This window comes from Macadamia integrifolia, chromosome 3 (genome assembly GCF_013358625.1).
Source record: "Macadamia integrifolia cultivar HAES 741 chromosome 3, SCU_Mint_v3, whole genome shotgun sequence".
Classification (NCBI taxonomy): domain Eukaryota; kingdom Viridiplantae; phylum Streptophyta; class Magnoliopsida; order Proteales; family Proteaceae; genus Macadamia; species Macadamia integrifolia.
The window spans coordinates 36127634-36150665 of record NC_056559.1 but is presented as its reverse complement, the minus strand read 5'-3'; the positions used below and the strand labels follow the sequence as shown (position 1 = coordinate 36150665).

The window sequence follows — 23032 nt, the reverse complement described above, 5'->3', positions numbered from 1 at the left end:
TAAATGACTGAAATTAAAGGTGCTGACTCCAACAATTTAAAAGCAGTACGATTGGCCCTCTTGAATATACCACTGGGGTTGCCGACTGTCCTAATGACCCGCCGGGCGTTATGTCTAACCGCCACAGTGACCCGACAACCGCGACCACTGCTTCCCCCCAAATGATAACCCAACACCTTAACCCCTGTTGGGAAGGGTCGTAGCACGGGATGGTGAAAATCCTAATACCGCATGCTCCTATATGACAATAGTACGATTACATAGTGCCTCCGTGTCCCATTCCACGGGCCACCAATGCACTCGTTTCCAAGCCGACTACGGCATCTAGCCTATCAATGCATCATGCACCATGATGTCCACATTCAACATATAAACATCTCATTCAATTGGCATTTAGAAAGTAAACATAGCACATATGCATAACAATGTGAGGAATGACTAATCTACATAGCATATTCATGATGGCATGACTAGACTAGATATAATTAAATGAATACCAAACAATGCCTTCACACAAGGCCAAACGTCCTCTCCCCACTTACCTGTAGCGTACAAGGATTCCCGTTCGGTACGGGTGAGATCCGGTGCGAATCAGGTAGGATTTGGTGAACCTAACATAATTGAGCGGGGTTAGTACTTCACCATTTTAGAATCAAAATTAACACAATCCGATGATAAAATCATGTTTAGAACGTTAAAAGAAGGTCACACGTCCGATTTGGGTCCAATCGGACGTAAGAATCACCTTCGGGGCCACACGGGTAGGTCAGACAGGTGGGCTGTCTGGCCCACCGGTCCTACCCACCAGTTTGGACCGGTGGGCTGGGCCGGCCGGTTCCACCCGCTGGTTGAGCCAGAAGGCCCCTGCCCTCTCGGGTGGGTGCCACAGGCGGGTAGGGGCCCACCGGTGCCACCCACCAGTGCCACCCACCGGTCTTGGCGGAAAAGACACTGTTTCTTCCCAACTTCCTCCATTCTTTGGGGATTCAAATGGGGCTTTTCCCAACCCATTCCTCACACCTTCAAGGTCTTATAGGATGGTTCTAACCTAGATCTAGGTTAGATTCAAGGGATGGGAAACCATCTTACCTTCTTTGCTCAAGAACAACCTCAAACCCTCCAAATCACTTCAAACCCACAATGTTTCTTCCACCTTGTCAATACCTCTTCAAATCCTTCAAGATCAGCACATAAATCATCCATTAAACCTTAGATTCATCATAATCAAAGGGGATTTATAAGATCTCAAGAAACCCTACTCGAATCAAGGGTTTAAGCTTGGGTATGGTGAATGTTCAAAGAATCCAACTTTGCTTACCTCTAACTGTAGATCTAGAGTTGAAGATCACTCTCCCGGCGCCGGAATGGAAAGATCAAGCTTCGGCGCCGCTGAAATCCCTCTTTTCTTCCTCTTCCTTCTCTTCCTTTCTTCCTCCCTTTCTTTTCTCTCTCCTCTTTACTCTTCTCACCTACGTACGGGGGTCATAAATGAAAAGAAAATAAAGTCATAAATGCTATATATATAATTCCTAAATAAGTGAACAGTGCACATGGATGGGTCACCCAGGTGGGTGGGTGTAGGGGTGTCAATTTGTGGCCCGAACCGGGTAAACCGACCGGGACCGACCGTTTAAAGACCGGCCCGGCCCGGACCGTTTATAAATGGTCGGTCTCGATTTTGCTACTTGAACCGTCGGGCGCCCGACCGAGACCGACCGAATAACGCCCGATCGAGACCGGCCTATTGTGCACCGACTTGGCCCGACCCTTTAATGATTATAGAATACCTATTTTACCCCCCAAATTAAAGAATAAAAACTAAAAAGTAAAGACATGTTCACATTTTAAATAATAGTTATATTTTGTATCATTTATTGATTTATTGTCATTTTTTTGGGCTTGCATAAGTGGGCCGGAATATAATAGCACATTTTAAAGAGGGCCCGTTTAAAAACCGGTTAAAGCCCGTTTAACATTAAACATGTCCGTAACCCGGTTAAGGCCCGACTAAAGCCCGATTAAGGTGGCCCGATTATAACCCGAGACCGACCGACCAAATATAAAGTGTACCATGCCCTCAATAACTAAGCCCGATTAGTTAAATGGGCGGACACGGTGTAGCCTTTGAAAGTCTTCAAGCCCGATTAAGCCCGACCGAAACCGAACCGGCCCGACCGGTTGACACCCCTAGGTGGGTGCACCCACCTGTCCGCCCACCTGAGGGCCAAAACTTGGGATTTTGACAGAGTCCGGGCCTCGGCACGAACCCCACCCCTGGCATACGATGTAGTATATGTATATACCTTAAAATACGGCTATAATACCTGCTTTATCCGTACATGGCCTTATGGTAGGTGCATGTGCACGGCTTGGGCACTCCCGTCTCTTCTGGCATTGGATCGGACTTGTCGGGCCAGCCGGTGTTTAAGGTCACCCGTGCCATCATAGCCCATAAGAAACCCGCTCTAACTCCCTCTGGTTCGGTTTCTGCATGGTTAAACCGGTTCAACCGCGAAATCAGACCGGGTTTAAGAAGCAGAGTATTACAAATATTGCATCTAACTAAAATAGAAATAAAATTTTCACTCAAAGAAAAATCTACCATACTAATTCTAACTCTAAAAAGGAAAGTAAATAAAAGATATGCTAGATCCATCGCCAAACTGCATCAGCTCTCCTGGTCTTGAAAGAACTCGACTCCGTTGAGTTAGGCCGTGCTCCCAAGATACCCTTGTAAGTTGCTCGTTGATGAGGTGGCACGTATCTCAAAGCAGAAGATGGGAACATAACACCAAGAGGAGGGAGAGTAGACTGACGTGTCACTAGAGCTGGAGTCAGTCGACGACGTGGCATGTCTGATAATGTATGTGGCCTCATTAAGTACATACGACCTCCTTGCTTCACCTTGATGGTGTTTCGTGCGCCATCGTAGAGAATGCCTGCATGTCGCTGCCAAGGTTGCCCTAGAAGAATGTCGCAGTGTGCCAATGGGGTGACCAAACAGGTGACATGGTACTGTAGTGGCCCAAACTGTAGATGTACTCGAACAACTGTAGTGGCCTCTTCTCGAGCTGTGGGTCCAAAACCTCGCACGTGAATCTTCTTGAAAAGCTGCTTCTGTGGAAGGTTATGTGCTCGAACAAATTCAGCAGATATAAAATTTGCTTCTGCCCTAGTATCAACAATTGCATGAACATCAATAGGGTCAGAGCCGTGCAGGAGAGTACCCTTCTGTCTGAAGAGAGGAGCCTTATCAACTAGTCTATTCGAAAAAGATGAAAGGCTAGCTGAATGAGCTTCTACATCTTCATCTTCATCATCAACAATATCATCATCCTCGAGGGGATAAGGATATAAATGAAATTCATCTTCACTCTTCTCTGTCGGCTGCTTCTCTGCTACGTTCACAGAACGAGTCCTGTTGGGACACTTGTTGGAATAGTAACCCTTCTCGCCACAACTATGGCATATGATATTCTTCACCCCAACACTATCCTAATTGAACTCTGACCTTTTCTCTTCAACTCTGCAAGCTTCAGGCTTCTTTTCCTCCATACGTGGTGGTCTATAAACTGAAGAAGTCTTGAGCATACCCTTCCAATAAATGGACTTCTCTTCAGCTGTCTTGGCATGAACTGCTGCCACATCAACAGACCTGAAATCAGTGTTAGCCAACTCAAGTTGAATCTTAGTACTTAACCCATTGATATATCGCATCACCCGTTGCTGGTCTGTCTCCTGAAGTCGACACCTTGATGACAGTTTGTGGAATTCGAGAGTGTAGGAATCCACATCTTTGTTCCCTTGTTGCAAGTTAAGTAATTTATGGAACATTACCTTTTCATAATTGAGAGGAACAAATTTTTCAGTCAGGATCTACTTCATGACCTCCCAATTGGTAACGGGTCCAAGTCTTCTGATAAACCTTGCATGGATTACATCATTCCACCATGAACATGCATACCCAATAAACTTGGTGATGATGAGTTCACACTTCTTCACGTCTGGAAGAGACTTATACGCAAAAATTCTCTCCACTTTGGTAAGTCAGTCAAGAAATTCCTCAAGTCCCTTTTCACCATTGAACTCGGGAACCTCAACTTTGATACCATAATCTTTGTCAGAAAATTGCCGGGTAACATCCTGGGGAACAACTGGATCAAGTTGCTGCCTTTGAGGTGTGTCTTCGATCCGTAAAGTGTTGAGCTGAGGAGGTAATGTAGAGGATCCTTCTTCAGCTCGCTTGTCGGACCTCCTCATAAAGGCAATCATCTCTTCCATAAACTTATCAAAATTAGCTTCAGTCCTCTCAAGCCTAGCATCAGTATTTTGTTGGTTCTCGGCTAACTCACGATACAATTTGTTCAACTCAGCATTGGTAACGTTACCTGTCATGGTTAGGGAAGTGCAGAAAATTTTGCTCTGATACCACTTGATGCGGATCCGGGTTTCAAGGACTGAAATCGGATCGTATAGAGCCCACAATAAATACTAGGACTCTTGTAATAGGGTGGCAGACTTGTAAATAATCTGGAATTCCTAAGTGATAGAGGGGTCGGTCAAGTAAAGGGGACACAAATGGGATTAAGAATAATGGAGATGGGCAATAGGGGAAAACAACAAATAAAGTACCTAAGAGAAAAAGGAAGGCTTTAAAGACTTGGGAGAATCGTGGGAGAGAGGAGTAGTCTTCTTCGCCGCTTCTCAAACCCAAGGCGGAAGTACCAGTTGCAGCTTCATTGAAGAAAACTTCTTCATTAGAGCTCTGTTTGATCTCACACTTTAGGCTAAGGTCCCCAGGTCAGAAGCCTCTTGGATGCAGTCATGGATCTCCCAAACAGTAAAGGAGAGGAGGAGATCTGAACCTGCAACTCAGGTCTGGCGATGGATGTTGTCTCAGATCTGGTCGCAGAGTTATAGTTCACAAACCAGAAGTGTTTTCGACTTCAGATTCAGATATCTGAATCGCCTTAGGGCTGGCTACTGTTGCTCCAAGTTTCGTACCAATAGCTTAGGGTATGATGGAGATCGACCCACTTGTGTGGTGCTGCTAACGTTGCCCAGAAACAGAGTATATCCGATCAGAGTATAAACAGAAAGAACTAAAAGGATTGGGAAGAAGAAGAGAAGACAAAAGAGAGATTGTAGGGAAGAGAAGAAAAAGACTCAACGAAGAAGAACAAGAAGAATTTCAGAGAAGAAAACCACCCATGGCAGTCATCGATTCAAACCAAAACATATCTCTTCAAATTCATTCAATTTTTCCATCTCAGTTGAGTTCAATAATCCTATTTAAAGACTGAAAACAGTCCTACTTTCCTATTTGAAACAAATATTGCATCTAACTAAAATAGAAATAAAATTCTCACTCAAAGAAAAATCTACCATACTAATTCTAACTCTAAAAAGGAAAGTAAATAAAAGATATGCTAGATCCATCGCCAAACTGCATCACTTTGTCTTGGGTTCTTAATCGAGGCAATGATGTGGTCCGTATCCCAAGTATGTGGTTCCCTCAAGTTTTTATTCACCTGGCCAATTATAAGATTTCAGTGTTACACACCATTTCATAAATTTAATTGCAACATATTCTGTTCTTCAGTTGACAACAGCATCAACAACAATCTTATCTTAGAGAGAGCTGTTGAGAGATTATATATTGAAATTCAGAAGTGCTAGTTTAAGCTTAACAATATTTTTAAGATCTTGATGTTATGATAGATCTAACATAATGATGTGTTAAAAAGATATTAGAATGTCAAGATTTGAAAATATTAGTACATTCCACTAAATAAGATGATTATCTGCTAGACTTTTGATTAAAAAGGGGGGGGGGGGGTTAAATTAGAGCTGAGCTACCCAACGTTTATGAAAGGTACTACGTTTGGGATATTTCATGTTTGAAATATTATGTTTGGGGTTCCTTATTAGGTAGTTGTGTCTAGGATTGGAAATATTTTCAACTTTGCTCATAGCTAGTTCTCTCAACCCCACCTCTGTCCTTTGCACCCCACACCCCCCCCCCCCCCCCCAAAAAAAAAAAAAAACCCTTCTCATCCCTGAGGTCCAAATGCCAATGCTCCATCGAAACCATTGAAAGTCTCAAAATAAGAAACATGAACGGTAACCTATAGAAAATCCAAACCTTTGGATCCTTCGGAACTTGAGGACTGATTTTCTCATTGGTAGCGGGTCCTAACGTTTTCTTTAGAATTTCATTCCCCTACTTCGAACTATTAACTGTACATCACTGCACAAGAGAATCCCCTGATTACCTCCCACCCAGAACCAGCTGCAATCACCTTGGAAATAATCCTCCATATTGGGAGCCAATGCCGTCCACTGAACCATAGAGCTCTCCTCTATCTTCTCCTTTCTCTTCTTTGATTCAACTCTGATGAAGAGATCTCCTTCTCCACTGACACCTTCAAAAGAATCCTTAAGCATGCTCTCCTGCCCCTTGGACTCGATCGTTAGACCTTAATTCAACAGCTTCTCTGATTCATTGATCCCGTCGCTTTCATCCTCTCCTGAATCTGATCCATCTCATGTCAGAACACAAAGGAAGAAGTAGTGAGAGTCGTCAAGCTTGATGGAAGTCTCATCATTGGGCCAGAGACCACTGGATCTTATCACAAATGCGGGCAAGAATAGCCACCACATTCTTGCCTTGCTGAAGGCGAAAGATTCTTGGCTCACCATCAGCGAGCTCAATGTTGTATTGATTGTTGAAGAGATGGATAATGGCATCAGGAACCTTGATAAGCACTTTTTCCATCGATTCAAACAGCTTCATTGGTGTCTCGGAAGAGATGTTCAATGAGGTTTCTCATGTCAAGTGAGGGACTTGGGAGGAGGGAGAAGTTGTAAGGATGGAGTTGGGATATAACTTTTCCTGATCCAATTATAGCCAATGCTGATTCAATTCCTGATTCCATGTTTTGAAACGTTGGATATAACTGGTAGAATCCGGATCAGGTCCTGAGAATGATTCTCGTAGGGTACCTGATCCATACTTGGAATCCACTTAAAGTTTAATGGTGTAAGAAGAAAGATTGAGTGGATTCTAAGTGTGGATCAGGCACCGTACGAAAACCTGATCCGGACTCATAACTTGTATGGGTAAAGTTGAAAACATTTTGTCTTAAACAAACTGGAAACTGGCTAATAAGGAACCCAAAGATAATGTCTTAAACATGGAAGTACCCTAAACATATTTTTCTCAAATGCAGTACCTTGGGCTGTAATTTAATCCAAAAAAAAAAAAAAAAAAATCTTTTACCATAGTTCACGATTTCTTCAATCTGATCTTGTTAACAGGGACAACAAAGGTAAAAAATCTCTATGATAATATTGGTTCCATAGAAGTGAAGCTCTCAGAAGACGACGTAAAAGAGATTTCTGTTGCGGTACCAACGGAAGAAGTGGCAGGGTGTAGAATACATGAAAGCATATACCAAGACTATGCATGGAAGTTTGCGAATACACCTATGAAGGATAGCAACATATCCGTGGGCAAACAAGCTATTGATTAATGGACAAAGTTTTAGCGGTGAAGGAAAACGTGATCAAGATGTGAACCACCTCTCTCCCTCCTATGGCCCTATTACCTCATTTATGATGACTTTGATCTGAACATCAATTTAAGAATTTGAAACATTGGTATTTGCCATGGGCAATGGATCGTTCATGGTGCTAATGACCTCCTAGGGTATGGGATCCACATCCAATGGATAGTGCGAGATTGTTGTAGAAAGTCATGTCTTGGAGAGGAGCAGGCTACCATGATCCATGATGTTTATGAGTTGCTATCGATTCTGATTTAAAAAATATATATTTAAAATATCGATGAATCGTATTGAGAGACTGATCTGTAGAAACGTAATCCTAAAATGATGCAGAAGGTAATGGAAAAATAAGAACAAACAATGTACACAGGTTTACGAGGTTAGGCAAAATTGTTTACATCCTCGGTGAGATGAGATCTTACTTCACTATCAATGGAGAATAGGGTTACAACGCTTGTTCTGACACCTCTCAGTATTGCTTACATTACAGAGAAAGAAACTCTCGCTACAAATATATATAGTAAAAAACTCTAATCTGGAAAATATAAAATTGTCCTCAAATGAAAAATTCGGACTGGATTCTAACGAAAAACTCTAGCGGGATGGTCGTCTTGCTTGTCGAGACGTCTACACCAATACTTTCTGGATTAAACTGTAACGAAATACGAAGATATCGTACATCAACACTGATCTATCATCTTGAATCAGAATATTCACCCCAAGATTTCTCTGAATGAGTGACTTTTTAGACCGATTCCATCATCGATACCTATTTTTAAACCCTGAGCGCAAGTGGGACTGTAAATAGACTGTAGTGTATAGCAGAGAGTATGGGACCACTGGTGGACTGGACTAGTAGAAGTTAGGTGCAAAACCTAGAACGTTTCCGTCCTCTGGATTCTGGAATCATCATCAGTTCCATTTCCATGTCTAATTGGTCCCAATGGAACCCACGTCGCCCACTATAAACTTGTGACCACAAATGCTTCCATGTGACTATACAGAGCCCAAGTGGAACAATTGCTGTGGGAGATATTTAATTAGGTAACGTGGACTTAATAACAGCCACCACTCTTCTTCTTCCCTCAGGTCTTGGAGTCCCTATATATCTCCCTTCCCCTTTCCCAAATTTTCTCCTCCATCTCATCCGGCACTACTTCGACATTCTTCCTTAATTCAAGTCCACATTCTAAAAGAGTCGTAACCCAGATCAAATGGCGACCTCTTCAGCTATCCAATCCATCTTCGCTAACCGTGGCCCTGTGACTCAACTGAGCTACAGATCTACCCTACAACGCCAGCAAAGGAAGGTCAGCTTCCCAGTACGGTGTATGGCTGAGGAAAGCCAGCAGGAGCAACCACCAGTATCATCAACTTCGCCTACAACCCCTCCTACTCCTCAATCTATCCCCACACCACCACCTCCTCGTACGCCAAAGGTCAGTAGTCATCACTTATCACTCATCACTATCTTGTGTTGCTCTGCAATAACAATGTGTTTCTAACTATTATATGATTGGCAGGTTAGCACCAAGTTTGGGGATGTGTTGGCATTCAGTGGGCCAGCTCCGGAGAGAATCAACGGTAGGCTAGCGATGGTGGGGTTCGTGGCGGCTTTGGGAGCTGAGTTGGCGAAAGGAGACGATGTGATAGGGCAATTGATGAACGGTGGCCTACCCTGGTTCTTGGGGACTACTGTGGTGTTTACCTTGGCGTCGTTGATTCCACTTTTTAAGGGGGTGAGTGTACAGTCGAAGTCGAACGGGTTCATGACTTCGGATGCCGAGCTGTGGAATGGGAGGTTTGCGATGATAGGATTGGTGGCGTTGGTCTTCACCGAGTATGTTAAGGGCGGAGCACTTGTGTAGAAGAGAAGAGAATGAACAAATGTAGTAAACAAATCATCATGTAATGATGTAATGATACACAGTAAATGTGTTTATTCTTCTTATTATGAACATGGCCTGTGTTGCTTCATCTACTTCTACTTCTACTTCTCACCGGAATCTTCTTACCACGGTGACCGGAACTCTTGTACTTCCCGGCAACCAGAAATAGGACATTAAAACGCAGGAGGAAGTGGTACAACACTGTTTTGTTTTGAGGTGGGACTAAAATCATGAACGATGGATGGACGGTGGATGTGATGTTGGAAGAATATATGACAAATGACGTAACGGCATTAAATTTTTAAGGAAAAAGAGAGACTCGATTGATGTAACAAATGTTTTCAGGCACAATCAAATCCGACGAGGACTACAGAAATATGGGTAGGTTCATTTCATTGGACCATGTGATGTGATGTGATGCAATCATGGTATAAGAGTATTCGGTCATACGTATCCGTATCGGTAATCCTGATACAATGTTGATATCGTATCAGTGTAATGGTACGAATAGGGGATAAAACAATTAAAAAATTCCGTTTTTCAAGGAAAATAATGGTAATTTTGTAGAATACTGACTATTATCCTTGTCAAAACCGTCATAAAATTATACTGGTTTTGAAGTTGACTAATAACCGATTCAATACTGCGCTCTAAAACGATTAAATAATCACAAGACCACATTATCACGCTCTGGTTGCTCCATTGTAGAGTATCCACTTCAACGGTTGATTTGGGAACACGAGAGCAATTGTTTTCTGAGTTTGATACGGTACTGATACTGATACGACACTGATGTAGATTGATTGGTATAGTCAAGAAATGAGTTTTTTTTTTTTACAAAAAAATTGGCCTTTCTTATTTGGAATTAGAGCGAAATGGACCAATTCAACTGATACATATCGGTATTGAATTTAAGGGTGTTTATTTTAAATGTCAACCAAATACCAAATACCAAACTCGAAGTTGAGCCGAATCAATCAAATCAAATCAAACTGAATTTATTATTTATTTGGTTCAAATTTGGTTTGAGTATTTGAATATGCTCCTCAGTTGGGATCGATTTCGGTTTAGGGTGTAAGAACTGTCGGTTTCAATCGAAATCAAACTGAATTTATTAGTTTCAAATTCAGTTTGAGCATGCGAGTATGCTCCTTGATTCGGCTCAATTTCGGTTTAGGATGTAAGAATTGTTGGTTTGAACCAAAATTGAACCGAATTGCCCTTAAAACCAAAAAAATGAAAAAAAAAAAATTCCTAATATCATTATAAGAGATTTTTTAGGTGATAATTGTTTTTTTGCAATTTCTCATCACATATTTACATGCTAAGACAATTTTGGAGTTAGCAATGACTGTAAGGCCTATAATTTGATCCCATTATAGCATTTGATCCATCACATCATGGTCCAAAACTAGAATCATTTTCATAACCGAATTAAAACCGATGTAAAAAAATCAAATTAAAACTACATATCAGAATCAAATCGGAATCAAAATCGAACTGAGCTAAATTGAATTTGCTTGAGTATCTAAATATGAAACCGAGTTGATTCTCGGTTTGGTTTTGATCTACCTTATCATCATTAGAAACCAAACTAAAATCAAACTGGATAATAAAAACCGAGCCGATTGACACCGTTAGTATTGATATTGGTGTTGGTAATAAGCAATATGGATTTGACTCAATCCAAGCCCTCAGCCCAAGCCCAATCTGACCCAATTCCAAGTCTGAAAATCCCAGTTCTAGCCCAGCCCGTGGGCTAAAGTTCTCTTATATGGTTAATTGTTATATTATATATACCAACCCCGGCCCAGTCCCCAAATAGTTCTGTAGTATTGGGCTATTATCAAATCCACGAGGACGACGCCAACGGCGGCTACTAAAATATATTAAAACCATTAGCCTTCAAATCGGTTGATTGGATTTGCTATTTCTTAAAAGAAAGAAAGAAAGCTATCTGATAGCATGTAACTTGTCGAAACACAACGGTGCAAAAGATCATGTTAAGATGTTTGTATTGACATCTTACATGCCAAGGTAATAGAAATAATAAAATAGTATATATAATGAGAAGGGAGAAGAGAAGCCCATATATATAAAATGAGGAGAGAGAGAAGAGAGGGAGTGAAGAGAGTTCTACGGAGGAAATACACACTACTAGAGCTTGACTCCCTTGTCTATTCATCTTATATGTCAGAGTCAAGGTGGGAGAGGATAAGAGAGTGGAGATGATGAAGGCGGGACTCAATCCCAAGTCTACAAGTGAAAGATTTGAGTTAGCTGGCAACTCAAAGGATATGGTCTAGGCTGAGTTGAGATGAATTAATCGCTTTGAATTCAATTTTCAAAATCATGGTATGATGCATAAAATCCTCTACGGTGAAGTAGTCAGAATTCAACAACTATTGGATCCTCACTATCTGTCACTCATAGCTCACTATAGAGGATTTGAACTCCGGCATGATCTAACAAAACCAGATTTAATTGAAAAAAGGAAAACAATTTCAATGTGCACTTTGGCTTACATATTATGGAGAAAATGTAAAACCTAATGAGAGTCTTCATCAAACGTGATTTGGCATTATGATTTGACTCTTAAAATAGTAAATATAATCATTAACTTCCACAACTTATTTTCCAAGGTCGAATATACCCTTTCTCATTCCATTCTTGAGAATTCCTCTTATCTTCATAGAAGCTTAGAATGATTCATTTTTAGTGGTACTCTCTTTTTTTTTTTTTTTTTTTTTTTTTTTTTTTTTCACCCTTCTTAACCGTATCTGTTCTGGCATTAGTACACTTGACACCTATCCAACAGATTAAAATTTAAAGCACCACCCATATGATGGCCTGGCTGAACTGTGAAAACCCATATTACAACATTCTGCAAGAATCCAATTCCACTCCTTGGCTACTTGAAGATATTCAACACTTAACTACTCTTATATCTTATTCTTCCCAATATATTCTATTTTTTTTGGGGCAGAATTTTCAATATATTCCAAGGAAGGTAAACAACATTGTTGATTTCTTGGCAAGAAAGGCAGTACTGTTGATAACATATATGATAGTTTGATCCAATTCTGATCCATCGCTTCTGATTGATTATAAATAAAGATTTTTTTTTCTGACAGAAAAGAAAAAAAATAAAAGCCTAAGGAATGTATTTTTATCATCCAGGAAGTGGAGCCGGTTAAGTTGAGATGTTTTATTGGGTCAAATATGGGTCAAAGTAGAAAATTAATGCTCCAGCCCAATGCATAATAGAACAAGATCGGGGGTGTTAGCCGGCCGGGCGGCCGGCCAATCAGTCAAATCAAGGATTGGCCATTTGCCTACCTGTGCCTAGGATAGAGTGACTGGAATCTTGAAAAGGATGCGAGGATGAAAGGGGGTGTATAGGGATTTGCAGAAAAGGAGAAAAGAGGAAAAAGATAGAAAAGCAAGGTGGTATGGTAATTATTAGGTTTAGGAAGAAAGAAAAGGAAATGAGGTAGTAGAAAGGAAGGGAAAGGATGTGATGACGAGTATGACGAGATGAGATTCCCTTTAATGAACGATGTCATCTAAAATTACTTTGGTGAGACAAAGGTAACCAAGAGAACTGTGAATAAGTGAGAGGAGAAGAGAAAAAGAGAAGAAGAAGAAGAAAAGAAGCTTTTGGTTTGTCTGCTTGTGCAGCAGAGATGGATTAAAAAGAAAGCAAGAGTCTTTTTTAGCAGGCAAATGGCATGTATTGGTACCTTAACCCAGCAACTTACATATATACTTTCTAAAAGCTTGAATATCCCATTCCATTATACCCCATCCCTCCTTTCAGTAATCCCTAGGTCTTCTTACCTCTCTCTCTTTCTCTCTCTCATCCTTTTTTTGAAGCTATTGAATATTCAGTGGTTCTTTCGTGTCTTTCCATTTTTTAGCTTTGGAAGATATCTTCTTTGTGTTATTAAATTCTACCTTAATTCTATTAAAATATTTTATTGTGGATTATCAATGGTGGTAATCTCTAAATCTAATAACATCAAGCATTCCACTAGTGGTTTAGCCGGTCGTGGACGATATCTTGTATTTATCATTATATGCTAGAGTTTGCATTTTTCATTGTATTCATAGGGAGATAATTTCTATTAGCAAGGAAGGTCCTCGAAGCATGTACAATATAGCCAAATTTTGCTCCATGGCTAGAGGAGCCTTCTGGCCCAACAGCTATGTGTTCTCTTCCACACTCAGAATTTATAAATTTTGTGAAAAAACCCTAAATCTCATTTTCTGGTTAATAACATATGGGCTTAAGCTTTCTTCACCTGGTAGGTGCCTAGATGCCTAAATATTTGAACTAGGAAAGATCACATCCTTTCAATCACTACAAATTCTTTGGCATACTGATAAGACAGTTTTTGAGGTTCTTACATGGTCCATCCCAAGCACCAATCAAGCATCTCTGATTTCTCCCTCTCTCATCTGTATAAGAACAAGCATCCCTAATTTGTTTTGAATCAACTCTGATTCGTTTTTACTAAAAGATAAGCAAAAAATTATATCAAAAATATATTAAGATATACAAAATTTAAAGAAAATAAAACAGTCTAAAGAATCCTCCTACGACATTACCATTAGCAGATCTAAAAATAATACAATTATTTTAAGAAACCACCTTCGACATTGCTATTAACAGAATTCTTGAAATAACAAAAAAGCTAAAAAGAATCAAATTCAAGACGATACCACAAAATTAACCTCCCTATAACAGTGGGAGATTTCCATAAAATTAAATCATGGAATAACTTGAAGTATGCCCATTTCTAATGGTGTTATTGATCACACTAACCAATTTGATACGTCTAATTTCTTTCAAAACAATCCTTCAATAATCCAAAATTGAGATGATTTTGAATGGGGATTCAATGTAACCTATTGATATAACATAAACTTAGTGATGGAGGCATGCACGGAATTTAAGAAAGCACACCAGCAAGAAAAAAAGATAATCATGAGTGGGGATAGTATTCAAAGTTATGCTAAGCATCTTTCTCTTAACCGTTGACATTTTCTTCTTCATCTTCCTATTCCTCTTCTTTTCTTTGCTTTTCCTTTCTTTTCCCCACTCTCTTCCTTTTCCTTTTCTCTTATCTACCAGACTACCACTACACTATGTCCCGGACCACCAACGTACACACAAACACAATGTACACCATTGACTTAGCCATCTTTCACCCACGCTTACACTAGGTTTTACAGTCTAGCTAGCTATCTTTCTTCTGAAAAGCCTATAAGTCCTTCATTGATCGATAACTGGCATTAGAGGAAAGAAGTAATTATTTTCCACTGAATTTTCACTGCAACTAGAGTTTAACAGAAAGAGATCTAAAAAGATCTACTGATGGATTCTTTTCCAAGGAGGGGAAATTATGATTCACTCGTGTGTTCCAAGCTTGAACTTGTACGACTAGAAATTCCCCTTAACTATGGCCGTTTACAAACAAGGGTTGCATCTTTTGCAGGTTTTATGGGAACCTTGAAAGCTACTAGCTACTCGAGGTGCGTTTACGAAAACAAAGCTTAATTTCTCAGTTTTTTAGCCCTTAAAAAAAAAAAAACAACGGACTTGAGTGTTAATTTCATGGATGGGGATCCTCTCCAATACCAATGATCCATCCAAAGACTGGAAAGGTTGGGACACACATCCCCAGGTGTTGGCAGGTGTTGGGATGTGTGACCAAGCCCCTACAACCCTTAGATGGTCGTTGGAAGGGCGTTGCAGCTTGCAGTCGTTGGAGAGGAGCTTGATCCCAATTTCATGCTTGTCCGATTAAAACTTGATTGAGACAATCCTTTTATAATTGGTCGTTCCCGGTGCAAGTGTAAGGTGTAAACTCAATAGGTGCCGATCGACCTAACTGATTATAAGTCTGACACATTTAGCTAGACCATTTAAATTTATTTGATTTTCTTTTGGGTAAAATAAGGTATATATTGATATTTGTGTCAATTATTGAACGTTAGTAAGTGCAACATCTTTTCTAAATTATTACTGATTTGATAAATATATTAAAATTTCTGAAATCTAAAACAATTAAAGTCTTTTAAAGTCCAATTATAGCTTGATTAGTTCAAGTTATAGAAGCCCGATTAAATCTTTGAATCCGATTGAGACTGACTTATTCTTTAAATAGATAGATCCGGGTGCAAAAATACAGGCCCAGCTAGACCCAACTGAGACCAATCTGACCCAACCGATTGACACTCCTAGCACCCACTATTGCAAGGTCTCAGTTTTTTAGCTGTATCCGTAACCTAATGTTGTTTTTTGGGTACACTTCTCTATTAAAATTCAAATTATCCAATTTTGATCCAAGGGAAAAATATCTTGAGTTAGGTGGCTTGTGTTTGCCCCAACCCAGGTTATATCTATATCACAAACACTCATATGGTTGTGTTTATGCATTCTCGATATAGATTATGAGTCTATAATGCATTTTGAAGGTTGTACTTTTTAATCTTAGAATAGATTCTAGATTTAGAATGCAATCTGAAAATTGATTCTTCTCTATTTTCTCACTTCTAGACTTAGAATCTATTTCAAGGGTGCATACTAAAGTACCAAACACAATTTAAGTTTACATGCCTACTAACTTAATTTAACTAGGCTTGGGATGATTTGTTCCATAATGTTTAAAATGTTTCTTGGCTTAAGTATTACACATTAAAGGTTTTCCATGTACATTACATCAACAAAAGTTAATTACTATTATTATTGATAACCAATCACAAGCTAAAGTGAGATGTCACCCACACTCATGAACACTACCTTGTTATGGTGAACTCAGTTCCCCACCCCCCCCCCCTTAAAAGATCTGTTTGTTTGACTGGAAAAAGGGTTAAAAAAGAAAAAGTTGTGAACCGCACATGTAATAAGGTCAAGGGAGAACAACAATAAGAGAAGGAAAAGTTAGTAAAGAATGGGGTGAAATAATTAAAAAAGAAAAAATTAATTTATGTCCTAATTTTTTCCACAATGAAGAAGGGTGGGGTGGATAATTCATTTGCCACATAGCAGACAAAACATTAAATGTACTTTAACGTTCAATCCATGATAAAGTAAGAACTTAATCACTCTATAAACAAACAATTTTGATTTTTTGAATTTTATGAAAAACTTTCAAAGTATCCCACCCTTTTATTCTCACCCCACTTTTTTCTATCAAACAAACAAGGCCTAAGTGAATTTCATTGGCAATTTGAAGGGTAATGAACTATAGCAAGAAATTGAATTTCATCATCACTCTGAAGAAGGAGATACATCAAAATAGCCTATAGAAGACATCCCTTAGATCCACAATGTGGTATCATGCAATGTTTCTATTACTACATGTAATTACTTTTTGTTTAGTGAACATAAATGTCCCTTTATCTGTTCAATTGGTGATTGAAAATATTTTTTGGCACATAATTTCTATTATATTTCTAGAGAGATCAATAGTATAGCTGACTTATCTAGGAAAGCATTGTTAATATCAAGCATGATAATTTGGCTAAATTCCATTCCATAGTTGATAGAATCTTTTAATCTGGCATTTACGAGCTTTTTCTCATTTTAATGGATAGAATTTTTTTATGAAAAAATAAAATTTCACCTATTGTTTAGTGAATAAGAGAAAATTTTCCTCCACCATGTGGAAGGTTCATTGCACCGTCATAGGATTCATAAACTCCAAAATACCTTTCTAATTTCCTCCATCTAAAGCCCCATGGTCAAGGAATTCTGCTTCACACCATTGCTTTAAGGAAATCTATTTTTTTTGTTGAATAAATAAATAAATAGAAACACAAAGAAAGGAAAGAAAAAGAAAAATACAAGACAAATATGCTATCAAGAGGAACTCGCCCTAGACAAATAAAGAAAAAAGAACAAAAACATCAACCCAAAAACCAAATCAAAAGAGTTCACACCAATAGACATCAAATCCACTCATCTAAAACAAAGAAATTAAGAAATTAAAGGACAAACCAAATACAATGACTTCTCTCCTTATGCAAAGGAGAGATTCAAGGGCCTTCTCAATGAATTTCCCTCGATTTTGAATATCATTGAATGATCATTTCAACAAATATTTTTTATTAAAACCCTTAAGGTTTTAACAAGTAGCCCAACAAGGCTAGGATGCATTTTATCTCCACTCTCCAATATTCTCCACTCTGAAGGGGAATATCTTGCACAGTGGCACGAGCACACTGATCAACCAATCACTGTCCATATATTACTGTCGAGGATGGGCTCTTCACTCTTTGGTGGAGACCACCGACATGCGTAATCAGTAATCACCTCCCCCTTCTTGTACTTCTGTTTATTCTCTCTCTCTTCCTTCTCCGCTGTCCAGTGCCCACTGTCCTTTACTTGGGCCGGCCTGGCTTGCTTTAATTTGTATGTTTTGGAGGGGTCTCTTCTCTCGTCATTTCCTTGTCAACGCAAAGGGCATCTTCCCACTTATCATGTCCTACATTTCATGGGCCCACGTGTGTTATTTTAACCCAAGCCCCAAGGAAACAAGTTGTCAGACTCATCAGATACCACCAACATACCATTACTACTGTACACAGGTGTGCTTCCATTCATGTCCCTTTATACCCACATGACCATGTAGTCCCATGGACCCCACTTAACACCACCCACCCCCGCCCCTCATGCACAACAACTACTACCATGCAAGACTGTGGAAATCAAAATTACGTCTCCATCCCAATAATACTTCTCTATATCATGAGTCATGACATGAGATAACATAAACAACATCAATTAAGGAAATAAATTATCTATATAATCTTATACTCAGTTTTTATGGCCTCTAATTTGGCCTTAAGTATATACTAATTACACTTTATCATGACCAACCTTCATCAAAAATTACAACAATGCCACTCAACACGAGAAAACTGGAGCAAAAAACACAAGAAAATGGACTGAAAATATAAGGTTTAAAAAACTACTACAAGGGCATTGTGGTAATTTTACCGACATTGCTGACAAGGACCACGTCTTGTTATCCTCAAGATTTGGAATTTTCTGTTCTAGTTTGGAGTTGGGTCGTCGTCTTCTTCTTCTTCTCCTTCTCAGTTTCTGATCTTGAAGAAGCTTCAACAATCTTCCCACGCTTCGGAGGAATGCTCACCAAACCCAAAACCAGGGGTCTTCAACAGAGAATGGTCACGGTCATATGGTGGTGGGTACTCAACACCCCCACTGAACGATAACAGATCATTGCCGGCGCCACCACCTTCGCCACCTCCACCACCACCACCGCAGTCTCCTGTCAAGCCCAGAAAGTCTCGTGTAAGACGGTCAGTTTTCTGCCACGTTGCAAGATTTCCTGACGCGAATCCCACATATTCCGGCGAGATTCCGGCGGTACCCATGTGACCACCACCACCACCGAAGCTGTCCATCTTCATCAACCGATTAGTGGTGGTTGTCGATGTCCCCATGTGACCCACTGATTGAGCTTGTGCAGCACCTGTAATGGCTGCTGCACCAACATTTACAGCCTTTTGAAGGAGCGCAGTGGCTGACATATGAGCTGCGTTGTTAGTAGTATGGGTAGGGGTGGGGCTCATACTGAGATGCTGAAAGGGTGACGTGACCATCAACGGTTTGTGGGTTGCTGGTGCCTGTAGTGGTTCTTGTAAGAAAGGAAGTGAAACTGAGATGCTTGGGATCTGATGATGATGGTGATTGGGGTGATGGAATTCATACTTCATTTGATGAGGTGGGTCCCATGAAGTGAGGGAGATGCGGGTGGGAGGAGGGTGATTGGTCAGCTGTTCCTGATGATGCCGTTGTTGGGTTGAGGATGAGAAGGGAGTACTGAAGAGGGGAGGGGTTGTAAGGGTAGGGTTTTGAGGGTGGAGATAATGGAGAGGAGGGTGGTCCCTGCTTGGGTTGGTTGTTGTGGTCAAAGGGTTGGTGGACAGTCTTGCACTCTCTTCAGCCAATGCATCGCAGAAGGCTCTGTGAGTGATGAAGCTGTCCTTCCTGTACGTTTGACGTTTGCACTTATAGTAAATTTCAACAACAAAGTAACAAAAGGAGAATAATCCAGACTTATTCAGTTATAGGCAAATGCTAAAGACAAAGCTGGGAACTCCCCCCCCCCCCCTCTCTCTCCTCTCTCTCTGTGGAAACCATGGGAACATGAATAATGTAAAGGAATGCTAAGGAGTTTGGTGTTTAAAAAAAAAAAAAAAAAAACCCTATTTGCAGCAGATCTGTCATATAATATAGGAATCACTTGCATTGCTAAATAGGTAAAAAAAAAAAAAACAAAAAAACAAAAAACAAAAGAAACAAAAAAACAAAAAAAGCACTTCTTGACAGTAAAACATGCACCAAAAATAGGGTAGAAGTTGTTTTTGGTGGCTGGGTCTGTTTAGGCTTTCTACCTATTGTTTATAGTAAACAAAGAGGAGTGAAGGACAGAAGCTGGACATGGTTGCCTTTATTTATATGGAAATAGTTGAAAGGAAAAAGAGAATGATATAACAATAATAAAGATTAAGGAATCAATTAAGGTAGTCTATGAAGCATGATACGAAGCTAAATAAGATTTAGAAAATTTAAATGCAGATTCTGAAATGTTTATCTTCCTAGTTTTGGGGGGGCGGACTTGATCTCAAGTAGGTAATTTAATTTTTGGGCACAAATCACAAGTCTATAAATATGCATGGAGGAATGCGAGAGAGAGAGAGAGAGAGAGAGAGAGAGAGAGAGAGAGAGAGAGACCAATGAAAGAGAGTAATGCATTCAGAAGGTATGTCATTGCAGATTCAAAACTTCTGAAAGGTCTACAGAAATCATGAAAGGCAAGAGAGAGAGAGAGAGAGAGAGAGAGAGAGATCAGCTTTAATTGAGAAATTTCTTCAGATTTATAAGTTATAATTATTACTAAGTTCAGAGTCTCAGAATTCAGAGGTTCTGAAAGAAAATAATGGAATGCATCAGGAAAAGATGTCACGGATTTTATCAGCCATGAAGCTCCAAAAGGAATGGGACCATTTTAAAATAGATTAGAAATTAGAATAGCTTACTTTTCCTTAGACAGAAGCAGTTGTTCATTATTTCTCTTGAGATTTCAAAGTTCAAACACTCCATTTCCTATGTACCAAAAAGGCAAAATGCAAGAACAGGGAAAACATGAAAAGGAAAAGAAAACCTTCCATGGAAATGACTGTGAACTTAAAGATGGATGAACTTAAAATTCAATCAGACAAAAGGGTTGTAAAGATTGTGTTTTTTGTGGACATTATGAGAAAATGCTTTTGGGTTTATGTCTTTGTTTTGAACCCAAAAACCAAGAAGGCAACAAGAACTACTCATGCCATGCATCAAGAGTCTTCTTGTCTCTTCTGTTTATCTTTGACAAAAACGTTTGCATTTATTTAATGGACACTTGTATTTAATGGTGTCCACTTCAACCTTTCAATGCATTTAAGTTTCAGATTCATTCCATGCAAACCTTACCACTCTTGTGTAAGAACAAACCCAAAACTAAGAGTTCAAGGAGATGAAGAGCCAAGAGAAACAGAAGAGCTGATATAATTAAGGAAGGAACAACTGTAACCTTAAAAAGACAAGCTTTCAGGGACAAGCAGAAACACATACAGACCCAAATTAAAAGAGCATTTATTTAATAAATAAGGGGAAAAAATTATATTACCTGGAGAAAAGGGTTCCACAGTCACACCTATATTCTCTTGTTCCACAGGTTTTCGAATGAGCCTTCCAATCTGATTGAACTGCATATTTCTTTGAGCATTTCTCACACTTCCATTTCTTCTCCCCATGTTTTCTACAGAAATGCTTCTTGATTCCTGTAAGGTCACCAAGAGCCCTTGAAGGGTTGTGATGGACACATGATGGTTCTGGGCACACATAAACTCTTTTTCTAATTATCTCTTTACTGTTTCTCTGCCTCAGCTTCCATGGAAGGTTATGACCTCTTCTGTGAAGCTGAAGATTCTGATCCCTTTGGAAACCCTTGTTGCAGATCTCACATACAAATCTGTTGGTGGTCAATAGAGTCTTCGGGGATAAGGCAATCACTTCAGCATCTGGGTCTGAAGAAGCCATCAAAACCAAGACACCACAAGAGATTAAGATCTATCCAAGGGGATTAACCTAAAACAATCTAGGAGAAAATTGAGGAGATGTAATCTCTAATCATATAACCTTATTAAGTCCTTACCTGGGTTACCAGGGAGGTTTCTCTTCTTCTTGATCTTCTGTTGCTGCTGAGGAGGATTCAAACTACTGAAGTCCTGAAATCTAGTCCCAGAAGAAACGCTAGCTTCCTCAGACAAAGAAGTCGAATTTGACATGGTTGCAGGGAACATACCTGTGAAGATTAGTCTAGTAAAGAGGAGAATCTGAAGGTCTGAACCAAAACCCAATAGTCTAATTTCTGCGTTTGCTTGATAACCTCGACCACTTCGCCCTTCTAATTTCTAGACCTAGCTACTATAGCTCTGAACTCAAGAGATAAACCCAGGTGGCAGGAATACTCAACCAGAGAAAGGCATCATTTGATGGGTGGGAAGATATGTGGGAAAAGCAAATCTCGTGAAGAGATGATGATGATGATGATGGGTAATTCACAAGGTCACTATCTACTCTTGGATTGCTTGTCTGAGTAGCTCTGCAACACAAATAAGAAACATGGCTCCACTATCTCTAGAACCCATCATCAAGGCCACCACCATGCAATCAAACATGGAAAAATTACACAATCAGATCGATTGATTTCTACCCAAATCTTCTATACCCATTCATGACCCTTTCAGTCGTGTTCTATATATGTAAATAAAGAGGAACAGAGAACTAAGTTAATTCCAGTCCTAGGGATATTTGCAATGGAAAGATGGTGTATTTTTTCCAGAGGAGAAATGAGGAGTGATGATTACAGTGGCAGACTCAGGAGGAGGAGGAGGTGTGTTGAATGGGAAATAATAATAATAATAAAAGATAGCTCAGAGGAGAAAAACCACAAAAAGTTAGGGATTCTGCAAAGTAAAGGAGGCTTAGCAAGGCAAGACTCATGAGAGAGAGAGAGATGAGGCCGACCCAAAGCAAAGACTAAGAATCCCTACCCAGTCCCCACCGCTTACACTTGATTCAGTGAATTTTGAAATTGTTATTTTTCTTATTATTATTATTCCCCCTGAGTATGACGTTGGCACTTTCTGTCTTTTCCTTTGTTCCTGTTATAAAACACCCAAACCCTAAAAGGACCTTGATTTCAATGGAATGACATTAAAAGGAAGGGTTGGCTTATCAGTAGGCTTAGCTGCTTAGCAGAAGCTTAAAAAGCTTGGTTGGTAAAGGTCTAAAGGCAAGAACAGAGAGAGAGAGAGAGAGAGAGAGAGAGAGAGAGAGAGAGAGACTCACAACTCACAAGTCACACCTTTTTAAAACCTCCAGCAAACATGATTGATTCATTGATTGACTCTCAGCTTAGGCAGCCTGTTTAATAGTGAACCCTCACCATCCTTTCAAATCTTGCTCCTCTAAGCCTTTTCTTTCTTCTT

The 23032-nt window shown here is 39.7% G+C and overlaps 3 protein-coding genes across 7 annotated transcripts in view; 2 read left to right on the top strand and 1 right to left on the bottom strand.

The window, feature by feature from the left end:
- LOC122073453 (probable aldo-keto reductase 1) overlaps window positions 1-7782 on the top strand; it is a 12443-nt gene extending 4661 nt beyond the window's left edge. For all 5 annotated transcript variants that reach the window (XR_006138791.1, XM_042638041.1, XM_042638043.1 and 2 more), the window contains one exon: window positions 7321-7782. Coding sequence is in view for 4 of the 5 variants with exons in the window: in XM_042638041.1 (XP_042493975.1) it covers window positions 7321-7335 (15 nt within the window). In the remaining variant the exon portion in view is untranslated. The remainder of the gene's footprint in view (window positions 1-7320) is intronic.
- A 915-nt stretch (window positions 7783-8697) lies between these two features.
- LOC122073450 (early light-induced protein 1, chloroplastic-like) lies at window positions 8698-9545 on the top strand. The gene is made up of 2 exons (XM_042638039.1): window positions 8698-9007; window positions 9092-9545. The coding sequence occupies exons 1-2, from the start codon at window positions 8783-8785 to the stop codon at window positions 9434-9436; spliced, it is 570 nt and encodes a 189-aa protein (XP_042493973.1). The 5' UTR covers window positions 8698-8782; the 3' UTR covers window positions 9437-9545.
- Window positions 9546-18251: 8706 nt separating this feature from the next.
- On the bottom strand, window positions 18252-22614 carry LOC122074066 (protein indeterminate-domain 12-like). Its single transcript, XM_042638878.1, has 3 exons — window positions 21694-22614; window positions 21166-21565; window positions 18252-19484 (listed from the first exon to the last, which is right to left on the bottom strand). Exons 1-3 carry the CDS (start codon window positions 21839-21841, stop codon window positions 18590-18592), a joined length of 1443 nt encoding a protein of 480 aa, XP_042494812.1. The 5' UTR covers window positions 21842-22614; the 3' UTR covers window positions 18252-18589.
- Between the last annotated feature and the right edge of the window lie 418 nt (window positions 22615-23032).